Here is a 23,367-nt window from a genome sequence, read left to right as displayed (position 1 = left end):
CAAGCAAATGCCCAATTGGCATGTGGAAAGGAAAGAAGTTTCGTTTGCCCTGCCAGCTGAAATCGAATTGAATACTGAAAAAATTTGAACGAGTCGAAATTGATGAAAACTTTCTAACCCGCGAGATTTTTAAAATATTTTTGAATCTTAGTACCTACATATGTATTATGAATGGCCTGCGGCCATTACAATTTCAATCACTCACGGTATACATGTCACTGCTGATCTGCTGATGAAGTATGTAGATGTAGAAGCATAAGTAGTTTCTTCCAACTGCTGATAATACGTAGTAGGCTGATCAAACGGACCAGCATCAAAATGAGCCTTTCATCTTGTTCCGTCAAATCGTCAAATTTGAATACCTACATACCATTCAGAAAACACTTCGGTTGAATTTCACTCCCTTGTAGGTACCCACCACGTCACATATCACTTCTCTTCCGATAGGACCATGTTTTAATTCTGCTGAGGGAGATTTTGTATTTCTCTTCTACTGGTTCAACTTGCTTCCTCCGCGGTTCCAAATAGGTGAGATATGTTGGTCTATGATTGTGATAAAGAGACCGCCGCCGTCTACATTGTCAGGAGAACATGTGCGACCGCTTGTGTATACGCTATTCCTGCATTCGTTTCCATCTATATTTGGGTAGATAGCAGGAGAGCCGACGAATTCATTTCATCCACAGCTCTTGAGAGAAGAAGTTTCGCCCAAGCTCCGATTATTCTGACGCATGATTATTTGATACACAGTGCAGTGAAGTTGGTGTGAAATTTGTGTAGTGGAACTGAAAATCTATCAAATTAAGGATTAAATTGTGCTGATTGGTTCCAATTCAACCACTTCAGGATGTGGCTGAAAACGTTGAGTGCTACTGCGTGCGACTTGAGGCTCAAAAGCACAGCTCGTTGCAGAAATGTAAGTTTTATCTAATTCAGGTCATACAGACATCGGGCAAATATGGATCATTAGTATTACGTTCGTGTACTCCACAGTATGCAGAACATTCTCGACCCAGCTGAGTGAACCAAGTGGACCATCTGTCAAAACTGCCATCCCTGGGCCGAAATCGAAGGATCTGTTGAAGCAACTGAATTCCCTGCAGGTATGAGAAATAATTTTATGCCAGTTCAGAAAACCATCATTACATCGTTCACTTACCGAATGACAAATGGCCAAATACAAAAATCAAATCATTCAGTTTGTAGAATGTATGTAGATTTTACTCTTATTATAATCAATTTGCCAAACGCTTTATACATCCAGCTCATCAGGATTTTTACTGTTTGAGATTTTTCAAATTATTTCTTCCATATTTTAACACAAATGTGGTCTGTGGCAAATATTTCTTGGTGTTATTATTATTAGTTTATTATCGTTTAGTCATCCTTATTTTAGTTTAACTTAAAGGTTCGATACATTCTACCATATTTATGGAAGAGCATTTTTCGTTTGTCGTCCTCAGAAAAGTGAAATTTTTGAAGTCTCCATCAGTTCAAAGCACTGTGAATTCAGTCGCGTATCGTTACGAAAAGTCGTGTGCGAGCATAAATGAGTTCTGATTGTTTGTTACGTGGTATCAATTTACAACAATTGGTTTAAATTGATTGCAATGGTTTGTAGCGAACACCCTGCTGTCGTCAGCAGAAGAGGCCGTCCATCGCGCGCAGCTACGCCATAGAATTAGGAGAATTTTATTTCGCATCTTGATTTTTCTACAAAGCTAAACAATTTATTAAATTAGACATCGTATGAATTAGAAATGGTAGTTCTTTAAAAAATAGTCAATACAAAAGTTTATTGAAAAGCAGAATAGCAGAATTTATGAAATAATTTTCATAAGTAAAGAGTGAAATGAATGTTTTGCGACTTATGGCACAAGCAATAGTTCTTCGAAAGACGCTAAACTTCTGTAAATATTTAACTTTCAATTCTATGACTAATTTATAGAATTAAAATAAAATAAATAGGTATCTGTTCTATTTATTTATTATCGAACTAAGGCCGGAGTGGCCGCGTACATAAAAACTTCTCCATTCAGCTCGGTCCATGGCTGCACTTCGCCAACCACGCAGTCCGCGGAGGGTCCGCAAATCGTCCTCCACCTGATCGATCCACCTTGCCCGCTGTGCACCTCGCCTTCTTGTTCCCGTCGGATCATTGTCGAGAACCATTTCCACCGGATTACTGTCCGACATTCTTGCTACGTGCCCGGCCCACCGCAGTTTTCCGATTTTCGCGGTGTGAACGATGGATGGTTCTCCCAACAGCTGATGCAACTCGTGGTTCATTCGCCTCCTCCACGTACCGTCCGCCATCTGCACCCCACCATAGATGGTACGGAACACTTTCCTTTCGAAAACTCCCAGTGCGCGTTGGTCCTCCACGAGCATCGTCCAGGTCTCGTGTCCGTAGAGAACTACCGGTCTTATAAGCGTTTTGTAGATAGTCAGTTTGGTACGGCGGCGAACTCTATTCGATCGGAGCGTCTTACGGAGTCCAAAGTACGTTCGATTTCCAGCCACTATGCGCCTCCGAATTTCTCTGCTGGTATCGTTATCGGCGGTCATCAGTGAGCCCAAGTACACGAATTCTTCAACCACCTCGATTTCGTCACCACCGATACAAACTCGTGGTGGGTGGCTTACATTGACCTCTCTTGAGCCTCTTCCTACCATGTACTTCGACGTGTTGATGACTAGTCCAATCCGTTTTGCTTCGCTTTTCAGTCTGATGTAGGTTTCCTCCATCCTCTCAAAGTTACGTGCCAATGTGCCATGATATCAATGTCGTCGGCGAAACCAAATAACTGGACGGACTTCGCAAAAATCATACCACTCGTGTCAATCCCTGCCCTTCCTTTTGGAGGACGTCAAGGTGCTGGACAAGCTCGTTGCAATTTCGACAGCAAAATCCGGTCAGGTACTTCGGGCAACGAAGAGTGGTAAAATGAAATTAAAATCGGTCATTGGATTAAATAAAATGACACCGATTACGGAAAAGCGATGTTTTTGAAAAATTTAAAGAATATAAAGTCTTGGTAGAAGGACACTTCAGTCGAATTATCTCCAAGATCAGGTGTGACAATGGCGGTGAATACATTGGAAATGAATTCCAAGGTTTTTGTAGAGCTAACGGAATTCAAATGTTATTTACAATACCTTACACTCCTCAACAAAACGGAGTAAGCGAGAGATTAAACCGGACTTTGATGGAAAAAGTTCGTGCGATGATACACGAAAGCGGAATGCTAAAGGAAATGTGGGGGGAAGCTCTACATTGTGCTGTTTATGTCACAAACAGATGTCCAACGAATGGACTTGTGGAAAACAAGACTCCATATGAAATGTTTTTCAATAAGCGACCAGATGCGAGCAATCTGAGAGTTTTTGGGAGCACAGCTTATGCCCAAATTCCTAAGGAAAAACGGCTGAAATTAGATTCCAAGACTAAATGTCTTACTTTTGTGGGTTACGCAAATAATGGATACAGGCTTTGGAATAATAAATCTCGAATAATTGAATCATCACGAAGTGTAATATTTGATGAAGAGAAACTATTTAAAAATCATTCAGGCCATCTTGAAGATGAGAATGATGAAAGTTCCCCTGAAGAAACTATCACAATCGAGTATATTCCTATTTCACATGCAGAAGAAATTAAACAACCTGAGGCAAATAGAGAAAGAGAAGAAAACATCTCTTGACAGACGAGTGCTAGTGATGAAACTACACTAACAGAAATATCACTAGAAAGTGACTATGAAAGTACTTCCGAAGATCAGTATTCAGAAGATGAATCTGATACGCAAGGAGTACGAAGAAGTAATCGAGAAAGAAAATTACCGGTTAGGTACACTGATTATAAAATGGCCAAAATTGCAACTTCGCTTTCGGAGGTTAATCCGATTCTTCAAAACATTGAAGAATTGAAAAAACGAGACGATTGGGAACAGTGGAAAGCTGCAATCGACAGTGAAATGCAATATTTGGAAGTTAATCAAACTTGGAGAATGGCAGAGACAAACATCACCAAGAAGCCAATTCAGTCGAAATGGGTTTTTAATATTAAGGAGGACGGGCGATATAAGGCACGGCTAGTGGCCAAAGGCTGTTCGCAACGTCCCGGGTTCGATTATGGCGAAACATTTTCTCCAGTCGCAAAGATGGAGAGTGTTCGAACAATTTTATCCATAGCTAATGAGATGAAATTGCAAATCCATCAAATGGGTGTTAAGACGGCGTTTCTTAACGGAAACTTGGAAGAGGTTAACTACATGCAGTTAAGTGCACAACACGAAGGACGATGTCGGTGAAAATCAAACTGTTCTTTTGCAGAAAAGTCTGTATGGATTAAAACAGGCTAGCAGAAGTTGGAACCAACGGTTTGATACAGCAATCAAAAATCTGGGATTTGAACAATTAAAAAGTGATTCTTGTGTCTATAAAAATCAACAAAAAAAGGATTGATCCTTATTTTGTATGTAGATGATCTTTTAATTGTGGGAGCAAATCTTGACAGAATAAATTGGATTAAATCTGAGCTTGGAAAGTTATTCCACATGAAGGATTTATCCGAAGTAAAACATTTCCTGGGAATGGAAATAATAAGAGATTGAAATAATCAAACATTAAAAATCTCTCAAACTGGCTACACTGAAAAGGTCTTGAAGCGATTTAGGATGTTTGATTGTAAACCAGTAGGAACACCACTAGATGCGAATGTCAAATGGACAAAGAGTGATGGAAATGAGACGCGACACTCATACAAGGAACTATTGGGTTGTTTACAATATTTAGCAATAACAACCAGGCCTGATATTTGTGCTGCGGTAAGCGCATTGAGTAAATATCAGAGCCATCCGTCAGATACCCACTGGACCGGACTAAAACGAATACTACGGTATTTGCGTGGAACAATGGACACATGCATAGTGTATCAACAACATAGGGTCCAAAGTGTGTTGATAGGATATGCAGATTTTGCAAACGATGAGGATAATCGCAAATCTGTATCCGGATATGCTTTCCAGGTTTATGGAAATCTCGTAGCATGGGCTACGAAGAAGCAACAAACAGTCAGTTTGTCTTCTGCAGAATTAATTGCATTATCATATGCTGTTAAAGAAGGTTTGTGGTTAACAATTGGAAGAATTGGATGTGGCCAACATTCCATTAATTATCATGGAAGATAACATCCCTTGCATCAAGTATGCGGAGCAACCCAGGAGCCACCAAAGGATGAAACACTTGGACGTCAAGTATATGTTCATCCGCGATTTGATCAAGAAAGGTCAGTTAAAACTAAAGTTCCTTCATTCTGAAGAACAACCTGCAGATGCCTTCACTAAAGGACTACCCAGGACACAACACAGATATTTATTTGAACGGCTGAACGTTCGAATTGAGGGGAAGTGTTGAAATACCAATCGAGTAGAAGAACACTTCATAAACAATAACAACTCTCGCGAGGCCATCACGATTGTTTTGTAAACAATTCTCTTTTCACCCGTTCCCTTAAGGAACATACATGTAATAGTCAACTGTGGTAGGATGTGTTCACATGACATTTGTAGAGTTTCAATTTCAAATTATCCAAATGGCTGCACGGGCAGTGCAGCCAGTTTATCTGAAAAACAACTTGTTTAATAAATAATATTTTATGTTTCACAACCATAACATGTAAGATATTAGTCAGTACGGACGATGAAATTCAATATAGTTATCAGTTCTCAAAACCTATTCCGTGTGTTTAAATCACAACGAAGGGAAACTTCAACAGAAACTTGGATTCCGTCAGGAGTGACCTTAAAGAGATTTATAATTCCCAATATTAAAGTAACCGAAAAGCTCTAATAACCGGACACTGCCCGAGGTGATATCACTTGAAAAATATTGGCCAGATTCAGAATGATATCTGTCGTTTCTGTAACATGGAACGTGAAACCTCGGAACATCTCCTTTGCAGTTGTGATGCATTGTACAAGGGTAGATCTAAATTTCTAAATAGTGGCTTTATGCAACCAGGAGATATTTGGACTGCAAATCCTGGAAAGGTAGTGGGTTTTATTAACTTAATTATACCGGACCGGACGGGGAAAATACGCGTCTTAGGTTGTTTACTTGACAAATGGTGATCAACCTACAAGATGCGAATACATAGTTACATAGTTAAAAGTAATCAGGGATATAACAAAAGTTCAACTCAATGGACAAAAACAAGATTAACCGAAAAATTAAGGAATTCCAACCGCCTAAATAAAACCCTGGGTGTGTATATCACCATATTGAATCAAAAACAAGATGACAAAAACAGGCAACAATTTTACGTTGAATCTTTTTTTTTTCTCGGACACAACCCATGTAAAATTAAACGTTTCCACACAATCGAAAAAAAACGCGTCATCTGCGCAGCTTCCACCCACTGTACATCGTTCAGGAAGAATTATAAATTTCCTCAAATCTTTTTCAAGGTTAGCCGCGAATGTGAACAGCTTACAGCTGAACAGCTGATAAATGGTTACATTCACAACTGAACACAAAATAATCATCTTCCATAAATAGTTTTGTCAGTTAATCGTATACCAATTTGTATTTTATTTTTTAATTCGCTACTCTTTATCGTTTCTCAAAATAATCAAACCAGTAGGTATTACAACATCGAAATAATACATTTGGAGGTAAAATGTGGACAATTATAAAAAGCTGAAATTATTTTTTGCCTCCTCATGTCGCTCCCTCATCCATTGTGCAAAGGAACCACGTGAACTGTCTGTGGTGCCATGGCATCAACCGGAGACGCAATATAAATTGGATTATTTATAACTTTGAACCCAGAATATGCGAGTTCAAATGAACGCGTTTGGCGGGTTGTTTTCGGGTATGGTTTTTGGTATTTGCATCCACCTACACTTGTAAGAGGATTGTCGTAGACAATGTTTTAAAGTGATTTGAATGTTTTTACTACGTTTAGGTCAATGCACATGTAGTAATGACTTTACTGCACTTTCCGAAGTTTTTTGTATTGAAAAGTTGATTCAGCGTTCAAAATCGATTATTATAATAGTAGAAGAAAATGTCACGAGTCGATTGCTGAACATATGAATACGGTCGGGGTTCTGTGAAATCGGTAAAATCGCCTCAAATACCTTGTTATATTTTGTTCGTAGAAAAAAAAGCAAAGGGACATTATTTTGAATCAGTTAATGCGTACAATGTACGCCGTACTTCCTCATGTGTGAACCATATTATCACGCTCCTTATCATTCTGGAGCAGGTCAACGAATTTCAGTCCCTTTACTTGGAATCATTGACTACGAAAATGCTTTCGACCGTCTCAATCACGAGAACATGTGGGGCGCCCTGAGACGCAAGGGGTCCCTGAGAAAATGATCGGTCTCATCTAGGCACAGTACGAAGCCTTCTCGTGCAGAGTGCTGCTATCCGGGTCGTACCTGGTGAGAGGCAAGGATGTATTCTATCACCACTACTGTTCCTCATCGTAATCGTAGAGATTCTGGTAGGTGCGATTGACCGTGAACTAAGCCACGGACTGCTATGGCAGCCTATAACCATGGAGCACCTACAAGACTTTGAATTGGTTGATGGCGTTGCACTCCTCACTCAACAGCGCTCTGAAATGCAGAGTAAGTTCAACGCCCTTGTCGAGTGCTCCTCTTCGGGAGGTCATCAACGTAAACAAAATCAAATCGTTTCATGTAAACACGGCGACTTCTTCCAGTTTCACAGCGAGCAAGCAAAGGATTGCCAATCGGAGGCGTATGATTGCCAATCCGGTGATGGCGAGTTCGATTCTCGGTCCGGTCTAGGATGTTTTCGTGTTGGAAACTTTCTCGGCACCCTGGGCATAGTGTATCCATTGTACTTGCCACATAAGATACATACTCATGCAATGGCGGGTTTAGAAAAAAGCTTTCAGTTAATAACTGAAGAAATGCTAATAAATTACTAAGTTGAAAAGCCGGCCAAGTTCCAGTTGTAATATCTTGTGGTTGCGTCTATTCTTTTTATGCAAGTTTTGAGTTTGTTATAAGAATATCCAAATCTTTATGGGTATACAATTTTTATGTCATTCGACCTTGCATTAGACGATGTAAAAAAATAACAAAGAGTCAACCATTACTAAGTGTTGACTATGAAGGTTGATAAGATAAAAAATATATGATAGCTCGAAAGCTTTTCATTTTCTTAAGCCTCCTGATTTTGTTTGACCGAGCGTAGATACTAGCTCTATTGTTGCCCGATATGTCCTAAATAGCACACTGATTATGCTTTCTTGGGGAGATCCATAGAATACGTTACGCAAAAATTGGCCATTTCCCACCCCCATTCGTCAAACTTTTTGTAATAAACCTCTAGATTTTTTTGTTTATAAGTAGTCATCACGCTGCTCTCAATCCTTCTCCATCTTAAAGCGTGACGTATCCCTCTGTCATTTTTTTGTTCTCGCCTGTTTTTTGGTTATTTTGAATTCTTACTAAATTGTTGTTTTTCAAATTTCCAGTGGAAATTCTTTAGGGATACCTCTTTTTCCATGCGTATTTTTTGTACAGTTTGTATCTGCTTCAGCGGATTTAAATTTCAGGTAAATAGCTGTCGTGAATGAAAACTGGAAGTTTCGATGCATTTTTGTTGGTTTCCGCAGAAACCTAATAAAATGTAGTTCGTGTTCTAATTATTGGTGTATAATGCGATAACTAAGACAATACAAAAAATTCAAAACGACTTAGGGAAAGAAGGGACAATATACCCTACCTAAGCAAAGACAACCTCATAGAACAGTTAAACAATATAGCTAGCCGATGTAATACTCAAATTTAGGAAAATCCTAATCAAATTAATCATATTCATAAAAAGTGGTAATATTTCGCTGCCGGAGTGAAACTCACGAGGCAAAACGCCTCTTAGCTGACAGCTCTTCTACTCGAATCTACATTCTGGTACGTACCGTGCGTGGAGACGCGTGGTACATTGTAGTTTAGTCCCTCTAGGGTGTTTTGCCTCTCTGAATTGTTAGATGTTTCATCAAAATGTGGACAATTTCGATTTTTCCTACCACTACCACTTTTGACACTTTTTTCCCCTAACCTACATAATTCATGTCTAATTTTGTTACGGGCATCTCAAACACGGAAAATATGAGGAAATACCCAAAAGACGTTTTGCTTCGACTGGAGGTGTTTTTGGGGCTTCTCTAAATATTCAAAAGTCAATTTAACATATCTGATAGCACTCCCACGCAAACCGACAATGAAATACGAACTGCAAAAGAGATATTACTCTGATATGTGAAATCTTTCACTGGAATGTAAAATCTTTGAGACAATCATGCTAAGAATAGTACATACCCCCCGTTAATTATCTGTGAGCAAATGTTATCAAATTTACCCACGTTCGTGCGCAATGACGACGACCTTGGCAGTGAAATTTGATGATTTTGTTTTGACTCCTACCTACTCGTTATCGTCGTCGTTGCATTTGAATGAACGTCTGTGCTTTTCTTTTTCTTTTCATATTTTCTTCGCACGATTGGCGATGCTGACGTGTCGCCCAACAGCAAGGCGGGTCGGTTCAGCTGTTTGCCGATTACGAGCGATCCGTTGGTAACTACTTGCAGGATGTCGACGGCAACGTGCTGTTGGATATTTATACGCAGATCTCGTCCGTCCCGCTGGGTTACAACCATCCGGAGCTGCTGAATGTGTTCAAAAATGATCACAATCTGAAAAGTAAGTGTGTACATGCGGATGCATGGCGTTGTTTCTTTTTTTATAGGCAAAATGTTTATTTTTAATACTTATACATCTAAAAATGTAATGCATTTTTCACGTACGTCTTCAGATATAAACAAATTCCGAAATATAATTAATGATTATTTTTGTATCAGGTTGCCATTCAGGAATTAATTCTAACAAAACAACAGTTTAGTGTCTTGGGGTCTCTGATTTTCAAAACATTTTAGAAAACTTCGATTCCGCTATAATTATGATGATTTCTGTATCAGTTGTAAACAATCAGAATATTATGTGGTCTAAGGGCCAATTTCTTCGCATCCGCTTAATTTCTAAGCGGTGCGTAACCATACGTTTAAAAATGGTTTAAGGCCTAAGCGGAGGTAAAGAAATTGACCCTATAAGACAAAAGCATGTAGCGGGTAATCCTCATCGATATTGTTCTACCGCTAGACCTTAATGATTCTCCAGCAGCTAAGGCAAATGTGGGACCTGGAGGACGTGAGTATAACTTAGGTAGTCGTCTCAGCAACCAGAATCGTCCAAAAATCTGTTGATCCTTATCTGAGATCCTTAGGAGAGCTGGAACTTTCTCATAATTTCCATAGCATCCAAAAGACAATGGTTATTGGAAATTGCAGCATTTTAAGAAGGTTCCTGAACCACCATAATTGACACATCCGATGCAAACGCTATTATAGGATTTTAAATCAACCGGCGAATGAGAATCACAAAGCCTTATCCCCTTTGGCATTCAGATTTTCCGATTGCCTTTCTAAAGGAATTTTCGAACGTACTTTGAAGTACGTGAAGATTTCCAAAGAAATCTCTGAAGGATTTTCTGAAGAAATTTTCGATGGAAATTCTGCAGGAGCTACCTACCTATTTCAAACGAAATTTTCGGAGCAATTCCTTAAGAAGTTTTCTAAAGTTTTCCCAAAGAAGAAATTTCCGATGGAAGGAATTTTCAGAAGAAATTCCGAAGAATTTGAAAATAATTTCAGAACAAGTTCCGAAGAAGTCCTCAAAGAAATTTCAGAAGACATTCTTGAAACAGCTTACAAAGGGATTTCTAAAATCATTTTCCAAGAATTTCGTAAAGTAATTTCTGAAGGAATTTACGGACCAATTCATTAAGTGGTTTCCTATAGTTTTCGAAGGAATTCTTCAATAAACCTACAAAGAAATTCCTAAAGGAACTTTCGAAGAAATGTCGAAAAAAAAAATTATAGGAATTTAGTAGGATTTTTCGAAGGCACTTTCAAAGGAATTTCTAAAGAAATTTTCGAGAAAATTCTTGAAGGAATGTTGAAAAAAGTAATTTCTAGAGGAATTTATATAAGAATTCGCTATGGGGCTGTCCACAAACCACGTAGACCGAAATTTCACTTTTCCAAACCCCCCCGTCCCCCCTAGTAGACTTTCGTAGACTTTTCCAAATTTTACAAAACCTCATATGTGATTGGGAAAATATGGAAATCAACCACGTTTCAATCAATTTAGCTATTCAATTCTATTTCCATGTAAACATTACAACAAAGTTCATATTTCAAACATAATAAAACCAAACTGAACAAAATCCAACAAAACGAAAATCAAATTGAAACGAAATCAAATTTAATCCTCTGTCCATAACTTCTGAAATCAAATCTCAAAGCCAATTAATTTAATTACTGTTGAATTCAATTCCTCCTAGAGGTGTGCGCCACCACCGACATTTTTGCATCGGTGCGCCACTGATGAATCTGTCACACATCTGACCTATCATTCTCAACGCCGGTTCAAAATTAGGAAAACCGAAGAATTTTCAGAATTTGGAAAAATTTCTAGTCGAAATTCCGACAATGTCAATTCTACATTCCAATAAGTTTTGCGTGGAAATTTCGTAAAATTCCCCAATTGATAACCTTGAAATACTCCAAAGAACTCTCCGTGATAATTCCGATGCTTTACTTGAAAAATTCATTGAATATCCCCCTGAATAATCATCTGTTGAAATCCCAAGATTTTTCTTCTAAATTCCAAAAGATTCTCCGTTAAAAAAACCCCTAGTAATTTTTCGTGAAAATTAAGAATTATTTCCCGAGGTAATTTTAAGTTTAAACGAACATTCCGAAATATTTCCCGTGGAAATTTAGAATTGTTTCCTACGATATTTTTTAATTTCTCTTGCAAATTTGGAGCAATTTCTTTAGGAAATTTAAATAAATCTTATGGGCATTCCAAAGAATTTTCTGAATAATTTTCGGCGGAAATTCTGGAGAATTTTCAGTTGAAATTTTTGTGAACTTCTCGTAAAAAATTCGAAGAAATTTTCATGAAAACTAGAAAGGCTTTTTTACAAAAACTGCAAATTTTTTTTTGTGGAAACTCAAATTGTTTTTGGTGGGAAATTAAAATAATTTCTCGTGAAAGTTTTCAAAAATTTATTTAGAAATTTCTAAAATTTTCCATCGATAATTCCAAAGAATTTGCATTATAACTGCCGAAGAAATTTACGAAGAATTTTCTTGGGCATTCATGGGCATTTCGAAGAATTTTACTTATATGTCCAAAGAATTCCTCGCGAAAATTCCGAAAAATTCCGAAATTAAGAAAAAAAAATCTAGGACTTCCCAGAAAATCTCCAGTGAATATTCTGAAGGGTTACTAGCGGAAATTTCGGAGAATTCCCTTTACAAGCTCCAAAGAATATCTTTTGGGCATTCTAAAGACTTTTTCTGGGATATTCTAAAATGCTTCCTTTGTAAATTCAAAAGAAATCCGTGGGTGTACGACATAATTTCCACAGTATGCAAAGAAGTTTCGAAAATCAAAAGAAATTCTAGCAGAATCTGCTTTGAGGTGAACCAGTCTAGGACCGAAAACCTCATTAATAAAGACAATAAAAATAGTAGAATCTGCAGTAAAATCCAAGTGAGGATGTCGAAAAAATTTCGAAAATTTTTATAGAATACTTAGGAGCTTTTTTCTGTAAAATTCTTGATAGTTTTAAGCCGTAATTCAGACTTTTACTTTAGTGAAATTCATATTATTTTAATGGAGAAACGCGAGAGATTATTTCGGTCAAGTCATGCAAAAAAACGGAAAATCCTAAAAAAAATCAAACTTGTGAACTCCGCTCAAAGCTGCTGTATATCGTTTTCGAAAAAAATAAATAAACAAGGTCTTCGTAGACTTTTGGTATACCCCCCCGTCCCCCTTCGTAGACTATCGTAGACTTTTTCGAAACCCCTCCCTCCCCCTCAAGAGTCTACGTGGTTTATGGACAGCCCCTATGCAATTTCATGCAGGAGTTTTCGTAGGAACTTCTGAAGGAATTTCCTAAGAATTTAACAAAGAAGTTTTTCAAATAATTTTTTAAACAGTCATCTATCCAGTATTTTGCGCTCGATAATGGCGGCCTAGTGAGTTCTTTTTTGACATTCAAAAGGCAATAAATATTTACAAATTTTGATCAATGTAGGCCTCGATTTATTGAAAAACATTGGCACTCATTCGGCTATTCTAAACAAACGTCAAACTTTTTCCAAAGTGGCTATTTTTCGCGTTTAGAATCATAAGGGATTTACTGCATTGATCGATCGCTTCTAATCGATCTTATATTTATTTCTTTATAGTGCTAGATTCAATCATCCTTTATCACATAAAACTATTAAATCCATCCAAACCAAACCATTAATTAAACTACCGAAATTCGCTACATTGATCAAAATAAAACATCAACGAAGAGAAATCGATCAATACAGTTACGCCCCTTCGATTCTAAACGCGAAATTTTATAGTTTTCTTTAATACATTTTTTAAAGCGTATTGCATGACGAAATGTAATGAAATGGATATATTAGTATCTGTTAATCGAGACCACAAAAGATATTTCTTGCACTAAGAATCATAGGGCCGTAACTGCGTTGATTGATGTCTCTTCGTCGATGTTTTCTTTTTATTATTGTGGCGAATTGGGGCAGTTTTCCGAAGATTTTATTGTTTTGTGTGATAAAAGTTGATTTCATCTTGCATCAGAATCAACAGTCACGGTTGTAGCTTTTGAAACATTTGAGTTATTAACAAAATATAAAATCGATTAAGAGAAATCGATCAATACAGCTACGCCCCTTATGATTCTAAGCGTGAGATATTCATCGCAACTGAAGCCGGAAAAAACGTTAAAAAATACTTCTTTGTACTAAGTCAGTCAATTTTATTAGAAATAAATAAGAACGTTATAATGCGTCGCGTGTGTCTAGCCCGTTTCACACTTGACTAGTGCGTACCAGGTCCTACCACCACGTTGCACAGAAATGTTCTTATTAATTATTAACAATTTGCTGAGATCAATCAAATATACTCTATTACCAATAGGTATAGTCCACTCTGGCTGATTTCGAAAGACAACACAGTAGCGCCGCGGTGTCACAAAAGGCAAGCAATGTAGTGAGAAGACATAACGAGGGGTGTTCAATCGTATGATGCAATATGCAGTATGATATTACTATATATAATAGCCCTGTTTGTCTGTCCGGTGACCAGTGTTGTCCTACACTCAGTGCGAAAAATTCTGCTCTTTGATTTTACTCCATCTAAACGATTTTATAATCTTAGCTAAGTAAGTGTAACTAATAGAGGGATATTTGAATTTTCTAAACGTCATGTCAAACTGTCAAAACAATGCACGTCAGAGCCACAGGAGCGCGCGCGCTGAAAATACACTTCAGTGAAAACACTCCAGTGCATTTTCAGCGCGCGCGCTCCTGTGGCACTGGTGTGCATTTTTTCAATAGTTTGACATGACATTTAGAAAATTCAAATATCCCTCTATTAGTTACACTTATTTAGCTAAGATTATAAAATCGTTTAGATGGAGTAAAATCAAAGAGCAGAATTTTTTGCACAGAGTGTACACGGACAGATAAATCAACCCAAACTTTGAGTTCAATATACGCACTGATGAGAATATCGCAGAAAAAATTTACCCAAAATTGGGTAGTTTTCCCTTTCTTTCCCATGATTGCTATCAAAACTAGAGCAAGATGCAAACACCTCACCGAGGTTGCTCAGCCCAATAACCCAAATTTGAGTAAATTCAATATTCTCTATTTTGGGTTGATTAAGGTCCGCTTTGGATGAATTAAACTCAGCTTTGGGTAAATTATTTACATGGGATTAAAGGCAAACTACCTAGTGCCAGAAAAGTCATTTTACTCAAATTTGGGTTATTGGCCCAAACCACGGTTTTGAGTGCAAACAACCCACTTTTGGGTAGTTTTGGTTTTCAGTGTAGGACAACACTGCCGGTGACTAGCCAACCAGATGCAGCACTCGGGGAAATTCTCACAAAAAATTAAATATTTGACACTTCGATTCTTTTTTCTATCAGATGCAGAAAACAAAACCAGTGACCAACCTTAGACAACCAGACACAACATTTGATGAAAAAAATCACAGACAACAGACGTTGAAAATTTTGATTTTTTTTAATGCATGAATTAATGAACCGTTTATATATAAAAAAAAAACACTTGCCACGGGCGCTACAGCGTCCACAAATAAACTAGTTCTAAATAATGTGTTAAGATGGTGTGATTGTGCTGTACGTTGCCTAAAGTATGGGAATTCTCGAAGTGGACTATATTGTTAATCTACTATATTTGGATCAATGTGTTTCAAAATGTCAATGCACTAAGTATCCTGTCACTACAAAATTCCTGAATTGTCGAACTGTATTTTGGGAGATTAATTTGTCATGTTACATTTCCCTCCAAATAGTTTTGTTTATACATAATGGATTTGGATTTTGAGACGCGTATTTAATTTTGTGCACTCGGATCCCTCGTGTAAAAAAGGCCTCAAATTTAAAAAAAAAGTTCTTTTTTCGCGGTTTCACGATTTTTTTGAGATGTAGACATCTTTCTATATGACACACTGGCGCTCGTATCCCTCAGTGAAAACCTATTCCAGGGTAATACTGAACACAGCATTTTTGACTAGAAGTCAATGTGGTCCTCTTCGAAAAACGTTGATCGCGTTCATTTCGCTTTCATAACGGACTGGCTGTTGATGTTCGCATTCCTATAACATCAAATTGTGAAATAATAAAAAAACCTGAAGCTGAATTATTCTTAAGAAAATATTTGACTATGAGTGTTTTTGTTTTTCAATGAGTCGAGGTCTACGTTGATTAAAACATGAAAATATGTTTTACCTCTTCAATGTCATAAGGGAACTCACAAGGCCGCCATTATCGAGCGACGGATATTGGATAGTTTTCGTGGAGCAATTTCCGAATGAATTCCTGAAAAAAATCTAAAGGAATTAGAAGATATTTTTAAATAAATTTGCAAAGAAATTCCTCAAAGGATTTTCAAAGTAATTTCAGAAACGTTTCTGAAGGAATTGCTGAAAGAATCTCTAAAGGAATTTCCAATGGAACTCCTAAAGAGACTCCTAAAGAGTTTCTAATATTTCTTCCGAGAGAATTAGAAACATAGTTTTTAAGGAATTTCCAGAGGAGTCCCTTAAGGATTTTCGTAATGAGTTTTCGGAAAAATTTCAAATGATTTTCTGAAGAAAATCCTAAAAGAATTTCCAAAGGACTTTTCAAAGGTATTTCCGAAGGAATTGTTTTGTGAGTTTACAAAATATTTCATAAAGGAATTTCCAAAGAAATTTTAAAAAGTATTTCTGAAGAAATTACTAAAAGAGTTTCCAAAGGAATTTCTTAAGAAATTTCCAGAACAATTCTTCAAAGAGTATTCTAAAGTTATAAGAAATTCCTGAGGGAAATCCCAAAATAATTCTAAAAATTCCTTCTTTGAAGGAGTTTCTGGATGCATTTGCGAAATAATTTCCAGAGGATTTTTTGGAGTATTGTTCGAAATTCCATCAGATATTCAAAAATTTCATGTTTGAAGGAATGTAGCTTCCGATGAAACTACTGAAGGAATTTTGGAAGTAATTTCGAAGAAATTTAGAGAAAAGAGAAAAGAGACGTCTGAGCCTCTTGAAAGGAGGCATCCGAGCCGCTTGAACCAAGGCTTCCGAACCTCTTGAACAAAGACTTCCAAGTCTATTGAGAAGCAGTCTTCTGAGCCTCTTGAAAGCGAGGCTTTCGAGCCTCTTGAAAGTGAGGCTTCCGAGCTTCTTGAAAGCGAGGTTTCCGAGTGTCTTCAACAAAGGCCTCTTGAAAAAAGGCTTCCGAGCCGCTTGAAAGGAGGTCTCCGAGTATATTGACAAGAGACTTCCGAGCCTGTGGATAGGACAATTCTGAGCCTTTTGAATGGAGACCTCCAAGCTTCTTGAACGGAGGCTTCCGACCCTCTTGTAGGGAGGCTTCCGAGCCGCTTGAAAGGAGGCTTCAGAACTTCTTGAAAGGAGGCTTACGACCTGCTTAGAAGGAGGCTCTTGTAAAGAAGCTACTGAGCTTTTCAGAAATAGTCCTTCATGACTCTTGAATGGATTCTTTCGAACCTTTAGATTCTAGAAACATATTCATAACATATTATCGCTGGATATATTATCGTTTGTCTCAATCAGGTATGAATGGATTACATTACATTGAAGATTTTTAAAATTTGTCTATTCGACGTTTTGTTCTTTTGATCTTTTGTCCCACAACCCTTCATACACTGTGCTGGTTGGGGTAAACAGGGCACAAAAGTCTTTAATTTACTTATCGCCATGCATATTATGCACAATGCACAGTTTTAGAATCAAAATATATTAGAACTTTATCAATAAGTTTTTATTGAAATTGTTAACATCCGCTGGACTTTCGTGCCTGTTGGTCAACATTGCGCTAGAAGGTGTCATGCGGAGAGCCGGGTGTAACAGCCGGGGTACGATTTTCAATAGATCCAGTCAATTTATTTGCTTCGCGGATGACATGGACATTGTCGGCCGAACATTTGCAAAGGTGGCAAAACTGTACACCCACCTGAAACGTGAAGCAACAAAAGTTGGACTGGTGGTGAATGCGTCAAAGACAAAGTACATGCTTGTGGGCGGAATCGAGCGCGACAGGGCCCGCCTGGGAAGCAGTGTTACGATAGACGGGGATACCTTCGAAGTGGTCGAGGAATTCGTCTACCTCGGATCCTTGCTAACGGCTGACAACAACGTTAGTCGAGAAATACGAAGGCGCATCATCTGTGGAAGTCGGGCCTACTACGGGCTCCAGAAGAAACTGCGGTCGAAAAAGATTCGCCACCGCACCAAATGTGTCATGTACAAGACGCTTATAAGACCGGTTGTCCTCTACGGACATGAAACATGGACAATGCTCGAGGAGGACTTGCAAGCACTCGGAGTATTCGAGAGGCGGGTGCTTAGGACCATCTTTGGCGATGTGCAAGAAGACGGTGTGTGGCGGCGAAGAATGAACCACGAGCTCGCCCAACTCTACGGCGAACCCAGTATCCAGAAGGTAGCTAAGGCCGGAAGGGTACGATGGGCAGGACATGTTGTAAGAATGCCGGACAGCAACCCTGCAAAGATGGTGTTCGCTTCCGATCCGGCAGGTACGAGACGGCGTGGAGCGCAGCGAGCGAGATGGGCAGACCAGGTGCAAAACGACTTGGCGAGCGTGGGGCGTATCCGAGGATGGAGAGATGCGGCCTCGAACCGTGCATTGTGGCGTCAAATTGTTGATTCAGTGTTATCTGTTTAGATGTTAACTAAATAAATGAAATGAATAACATCCGCATTTTTTGTCGAGGTTTTTATCCCGAAATACACCGAAGTCCCTGCGAAGCTACCCCCAGGGGTAGAGTAAAGTGGGGCAAGTGTATGCACTTAGTTTCCAATCGATCATGTGGCCCTTATGAAGCAAGCTTCTGCATATCAAATCAATGTCAACAATTCGTATACTCTTCCTATTGTTATCCAGCGAAAAAAATATTGGAATTCGTTTTAGTAGAACCTTTATTGCAAGACACGTGAAAACCCCACTCTTACCCCACCGGTGGGGTAAGAGTGCGCAGTTTTCCAATCATGTGTTTTAAATATTAACACAAATAAGAATTAATAACATTTCATTGGTGTTTATTAAAAGTATATTATGGTATGTTTAAAGATTACGTAACTCTGAAAGGTAGAGGGGGTCCTAGAAATGTGAACTTTCATAGAAAAAACAGTTTTTTTATATATATATATATAAAACTACAGAGGTAAAAATATACCACACAGATAGAAAAAGTTGTTGAAATTTACACGAAAGTAATGCACATAAAGGGAATGCCAAAAAGAGCGTTAATTCAAACGATATTACCACCTGAATGTATGCAATTTGTATTTCATTATGTCACTTTTCATACGAATAAGTGTCATAATGCTATGTAAATTGCATACATTTAGGGCAAACTTGTTGAAAAAAATCCATGTACGCTTAGAATAGTGTAATTTTCCACGTCTTTATTATTTACGCGCTGATCACTTCTCATTATTTTTTTCTGTGCATGTTTCGCGTGGCTTAAACAAAGGAATTTTTTTGGCAATTTCATCACCTCTCCCTCTAACTTAATTTTTTGTATGAATCCTCTAAAAAATGTATGGATCGTCATACATCTCGCAACATCTCCTAGCTAAAGGTAGCCTCACACCTCGGGAATTTGAACCGCGGATTTTTTCCCCATGCATTTTTGCGTATGCGACGTTTTCGGGATTTGGACACGGAAAATCAAAATCCCGGCCCCCTTTGAAATACACGGGGACCAAATTCCGGCGGAAAATTTTTCCCGAGGTGTAAGGCAGCCTTAAGCGTTGTGTAATTTATGAATGTTTTTTTTTTATTAAATTAAATTATCATTTAGATCAAATTGTGTTTGCTTCAGTGTTTTGTTCGCTAAGTACTTTCTATCACCAAATTACTTCAGCTCATCCTTTTGACATCAGAGCTTGAAGGTTTACATACGTACACTTGCCCCACTCGCTCCTGCGTACTTTTACCCCACAGTTCCAAAATTTATTAAGTTAACAACCGTTATCTCTCCACCAGAAGTTTTATGCTTTAGAAGTGAATTCTAGTTAGATGAGATTTGGATCAGAATCAACGAATCACGACTGTAAAGGATGATAGACCTCATTGGCCACTCTCAAAATTTAAAAAGGTGCCCAAGGGGAACCTTTGGGAGGGAACATAACCGTTTTAGACCAAAGGATGACATGTGACAGCTCTTTCTTTATGGTTTCTCACCAATAATATTATGTCTGAGACTTGCTATGGCACGGAGGACATCCGTTGTCCTCCGCAGCTTAACGAATACTGATTAAACCAGATTCCCAGCACCAGGCATCTGGCACATATCCGAATTTTCGCAATCTATTTAACTAACTCTCTCTCCCATGTATTGTTTGTTCAATGCCAACCAAGTAGGATGAGTATTTAGTATTGTCTGGTTCCTACACAGTTGCTACATCAGCGCTCGATGAAGTACCTAGGGTTGTGTGAGGTTACGTCAGTTGGTCATCAAATCTCAACTCGACCATATAAGCGAAGAGAGATCGCCACTCGAGTTCACAGTTACCCGAAATATAGGCAATTAACTTTGAAATAACTGAACTCAAGTGACGATCTCTTTTCGCTTATGTGGTCGGATTGGGATCTGACGTCCAGCTTGGCTACTCATTGGCCACTGCCATACCCAAATAGAGTGCCCAGGAGAAATCTATTGTATATGACATTTCCGTTTTTCGTCTAAAAAGTATCATGCTATAGCTCCTTTTTCATGGTTTCGCATGAACAAATTTAGTATGAGTCGTTCCAATGCAATGGGCCTTAGCTGACACACCCGGAACCTTACGGGATGGCCTGTAGAATCTGAATGAGGGTACATTTGCGTTTTTCGACAAAAGCGTATCATGCGACAATTTTTTTCCGTCTTTCTGATGAGTTTATAAAGGACGCTAGCTCTCATTGGCCACTCTAGAAATCTTACAGGGATTTTTATTTGTGGACCAAAATTTGTGGTTTCTCGTAAATAGTTTTCTGATGAGCCTGTAAAGGACGACAGTCCTCAATGACCACTCCCGAAGCCCCACGGGATGCTCCTGAAATTTTGCAAGAATGCACATTACCGTTTAGAACCAAAGATGTTTGCAACTCTTTCTATAATTTTTCACAAATAAACGTATATTTATTAGATCTACCGTTTCGTTCTGAGTGATTGAATCTTTAATATTTGGAACAAATCAAAATCCATATTTTACTACTATTCCAGGTCTCATCAACCGTCCTGCGTTGGGTGTTTTTCCGGGTGAGGATTGGCCGGGCAAACTTCAAAATGTCCTAATGTCTGTCGCTCCAAAGGGTCTTGATTACTTGACAACGATGATGTGTGGCTCATGCTCAAATGAAAATGCATTCAAGAATATTTTTATTTGGTAAATTGTTCTAATGCATGTATCATGGTATGAAACTATTGAACTTTTTTTTGTAGGTACCAGAGCGTACAGCGCGGCGAAAATGTTCAATTCACCCAGGAAGAAATCAACTCATGTATGGTCAACCAGACTCCGGGTGCACCGAAGTTGAGTATCTTGAGCTTCCATGGAGCATTCCACGGTCGCACAATGGGAACCCTTTCTACCACTCACTCCAAATACATCCATAAGATCGATATACCGTCGTTCGATTGGCCTATTGCGCCGTTCCCGAAGTACAAGTACCCGCTCGAAGAACATGTTCGTGAGAATGCCCAAGAAGACGCTCGATGTCTAGCGGAAGTGCAAGACCTGTTCGAGAAGTATGCCAAGAAGGGTATTCCAGTTGCGGGGGTCATCATCGAACCGATTCAGAGCGAGGGTGGCGATAACGAGGCGTCTCCTGAGTTCTTCCAACAGCTGCAGAGAATAACCAAGAAGAACGGAGCTGCCCTGCTGATCGATGAAGTACAAACGGGAGGAGGGCCAACAGGAAAGATCTGGTGCCACGAGCACTTCAATTTGGACAGTCCTCCGGATGTAGTTACCTTTAGTAAGAAAATGCAACTGGGAGGATACTTCCACAGCTTGAACCTAACTCCACAGCTGCCCTACCGAGTGTTCAACACATGGATGGGTGATCCAGGAAAAGTCCTACTATTGGAATCGATCTTGAACGTTATCAAGTCGGAAGCATTGCTGCAGAACGTGGAGAAAACAGGTGCTAAACTGAAGCAGGGATTACTCCAGGCACAGAAGGACTTCCCACATTTGCTCAACTCTGTTAGAGGTCGCGGAACATTTTTGGCAGTTAACTGCGCCAATGCAAAGATGCGTGATGATGCCGTTTCAGCCTTGAAGCAGAAGGGTTAGTATTTTTTTTTGTTGACGCTGAAACTGATAATCACTTTTGTCCTATATCCTGTTGTAGGTGTGCTATCGGGTGGCTGCGGAGATTTGAGCATTCGCTTCCGACCGGCACTAATATTCCAGGAAAAGCACGTTGATATTTTCTTGGATAAATTCAACCAGGTTCTCAAGGAGATCAAATAAACTAAACTGAATTGATTAGCCGAGTAGTTCGTTGGGTACAATGATAGGAAAGGCTTCTAATCTCTTTGTCAGAGAATTGCATTTACGTTACCGTTCGAATATAGGTATATCTGCACAAAATGACTAACCTAGCATTGCGCCAAGGATGCATTAAGATTTGCCATTGGAGACACAAATAATAGATATATTGATAACATGTTGAGACAAAGAATAGTATTAAAGCAGAAACACATACAACTAATATTCCAAACATTGCCATTGCATCGAAAGTGCGAACATTTGTCTTCCAGAGAATTGTGATTTCCAAGAAAATCGATGTATGTAATATGTGTGGAAATATAGATAAATGTTGTCGCAAATCAGTTTTGTTTAATTAATGTTCGAAATATCAGTCCTTGAATATCTACCATAGTCCAGCAGGGTAAATTGGCACAACTTGCCAATGAGGCACGCCGCATGAAGCTTGAGATCCTGGGATTGAGTGAAGTCCGTTGGTTAAACTTTGGAGAACACAGAACGCCGTCGAGACAAGTTCTGCCATACTCTGGTTTACGAGGTGAACACGCTCCCCGGCATCGCGGAGTTGGTTTCCTACTAAGCGCTCAGGCACACTCTGCGCTTATGAAGTGGGAACCTATAAGTGAAAGGATAATCGTTGCCAGATTTAGAACACGGGTCCGAAACCTTACTATAATCCAATGTTATGCGCCAACCGATGCTGCCGATCTGCAAGACAAAGAGAACTTCTACAGTCAACAAATACTATCATCAATAAGAAATCTATAAATGCCCTACATTTGCTTGAGTTAATAAGGGCTTGATAGTTAGAAACAAAGCAATTCTAATTATATATTATTATATATTTTTTAACTAATAATTATTTCCAGAAGTTTTGAATAAACAAATTGCTAATTGCTAATAAACACAGCATGGAAGTTGTCGTTTTCCAATACCACTACTTATAATCGTACTCCGTTGATCCAAAAGCAAGAAGTTAAATGTAAATACGTTTCGTTTATACAAGTCCTACGTTTGAAAACATTACCCATTGCTCGTTTTTCAAATAATTAAGTGCGCGATCGGACGTGTTTGTTTAAAACATCGGATCACGGATTTTTTTGTTCTACTTGGTAAGTAATTGAACTAATAA

At 38.6% G+C, this 23,367-nt stretch overlaps 1 protein-coding gene across 1 annotated transcript; it reads left to right on the top strand.

Annotated features, from left to right (window-relative positions):
• Window positions 1-822: 822 nt before the first annotated feature.
• Window positions 823-22,576, top strand: LOC134209183 (4-aminobutyrate aminotransferase, mitochondrial-like; the record flags this gene model as incomplete). The annotated part of the gene is made up of 6 exons (XM_062685166.1): window positions 823-916; window positions 994-1,103; window positions 9,575-9,746; window positions 20,963-21,125; window positions 21,182-22,032; window positions 22,096-22,576. Coding segments are annotated over 6 exons (1,512 nt in total), but the record flags the coding sequence as incomplete, so codon positions are not given.
• Window positions 22,577-23,367: the final 791 nt, after the last annotated feature.

The sequence above is a fragment of the Armigeres subalbatus genome, chromosome 2 (assembly GCF_024139115.2).
Source record: "Armigeres subalbatus isolate Guangzhou_Male chromosome 2, GZ_Asu_2, whole genome shotgun sequence".
Classification (NCBI taxonomy): Eukaryota; Metazoa; Arthropoda; class Insecta; order Diptera; family Culicidae; genus Armigeres; species Armigeres subalbatus.
This window is presented reverse-complemented; position numbering and strand designations above follow the sequence as displayed.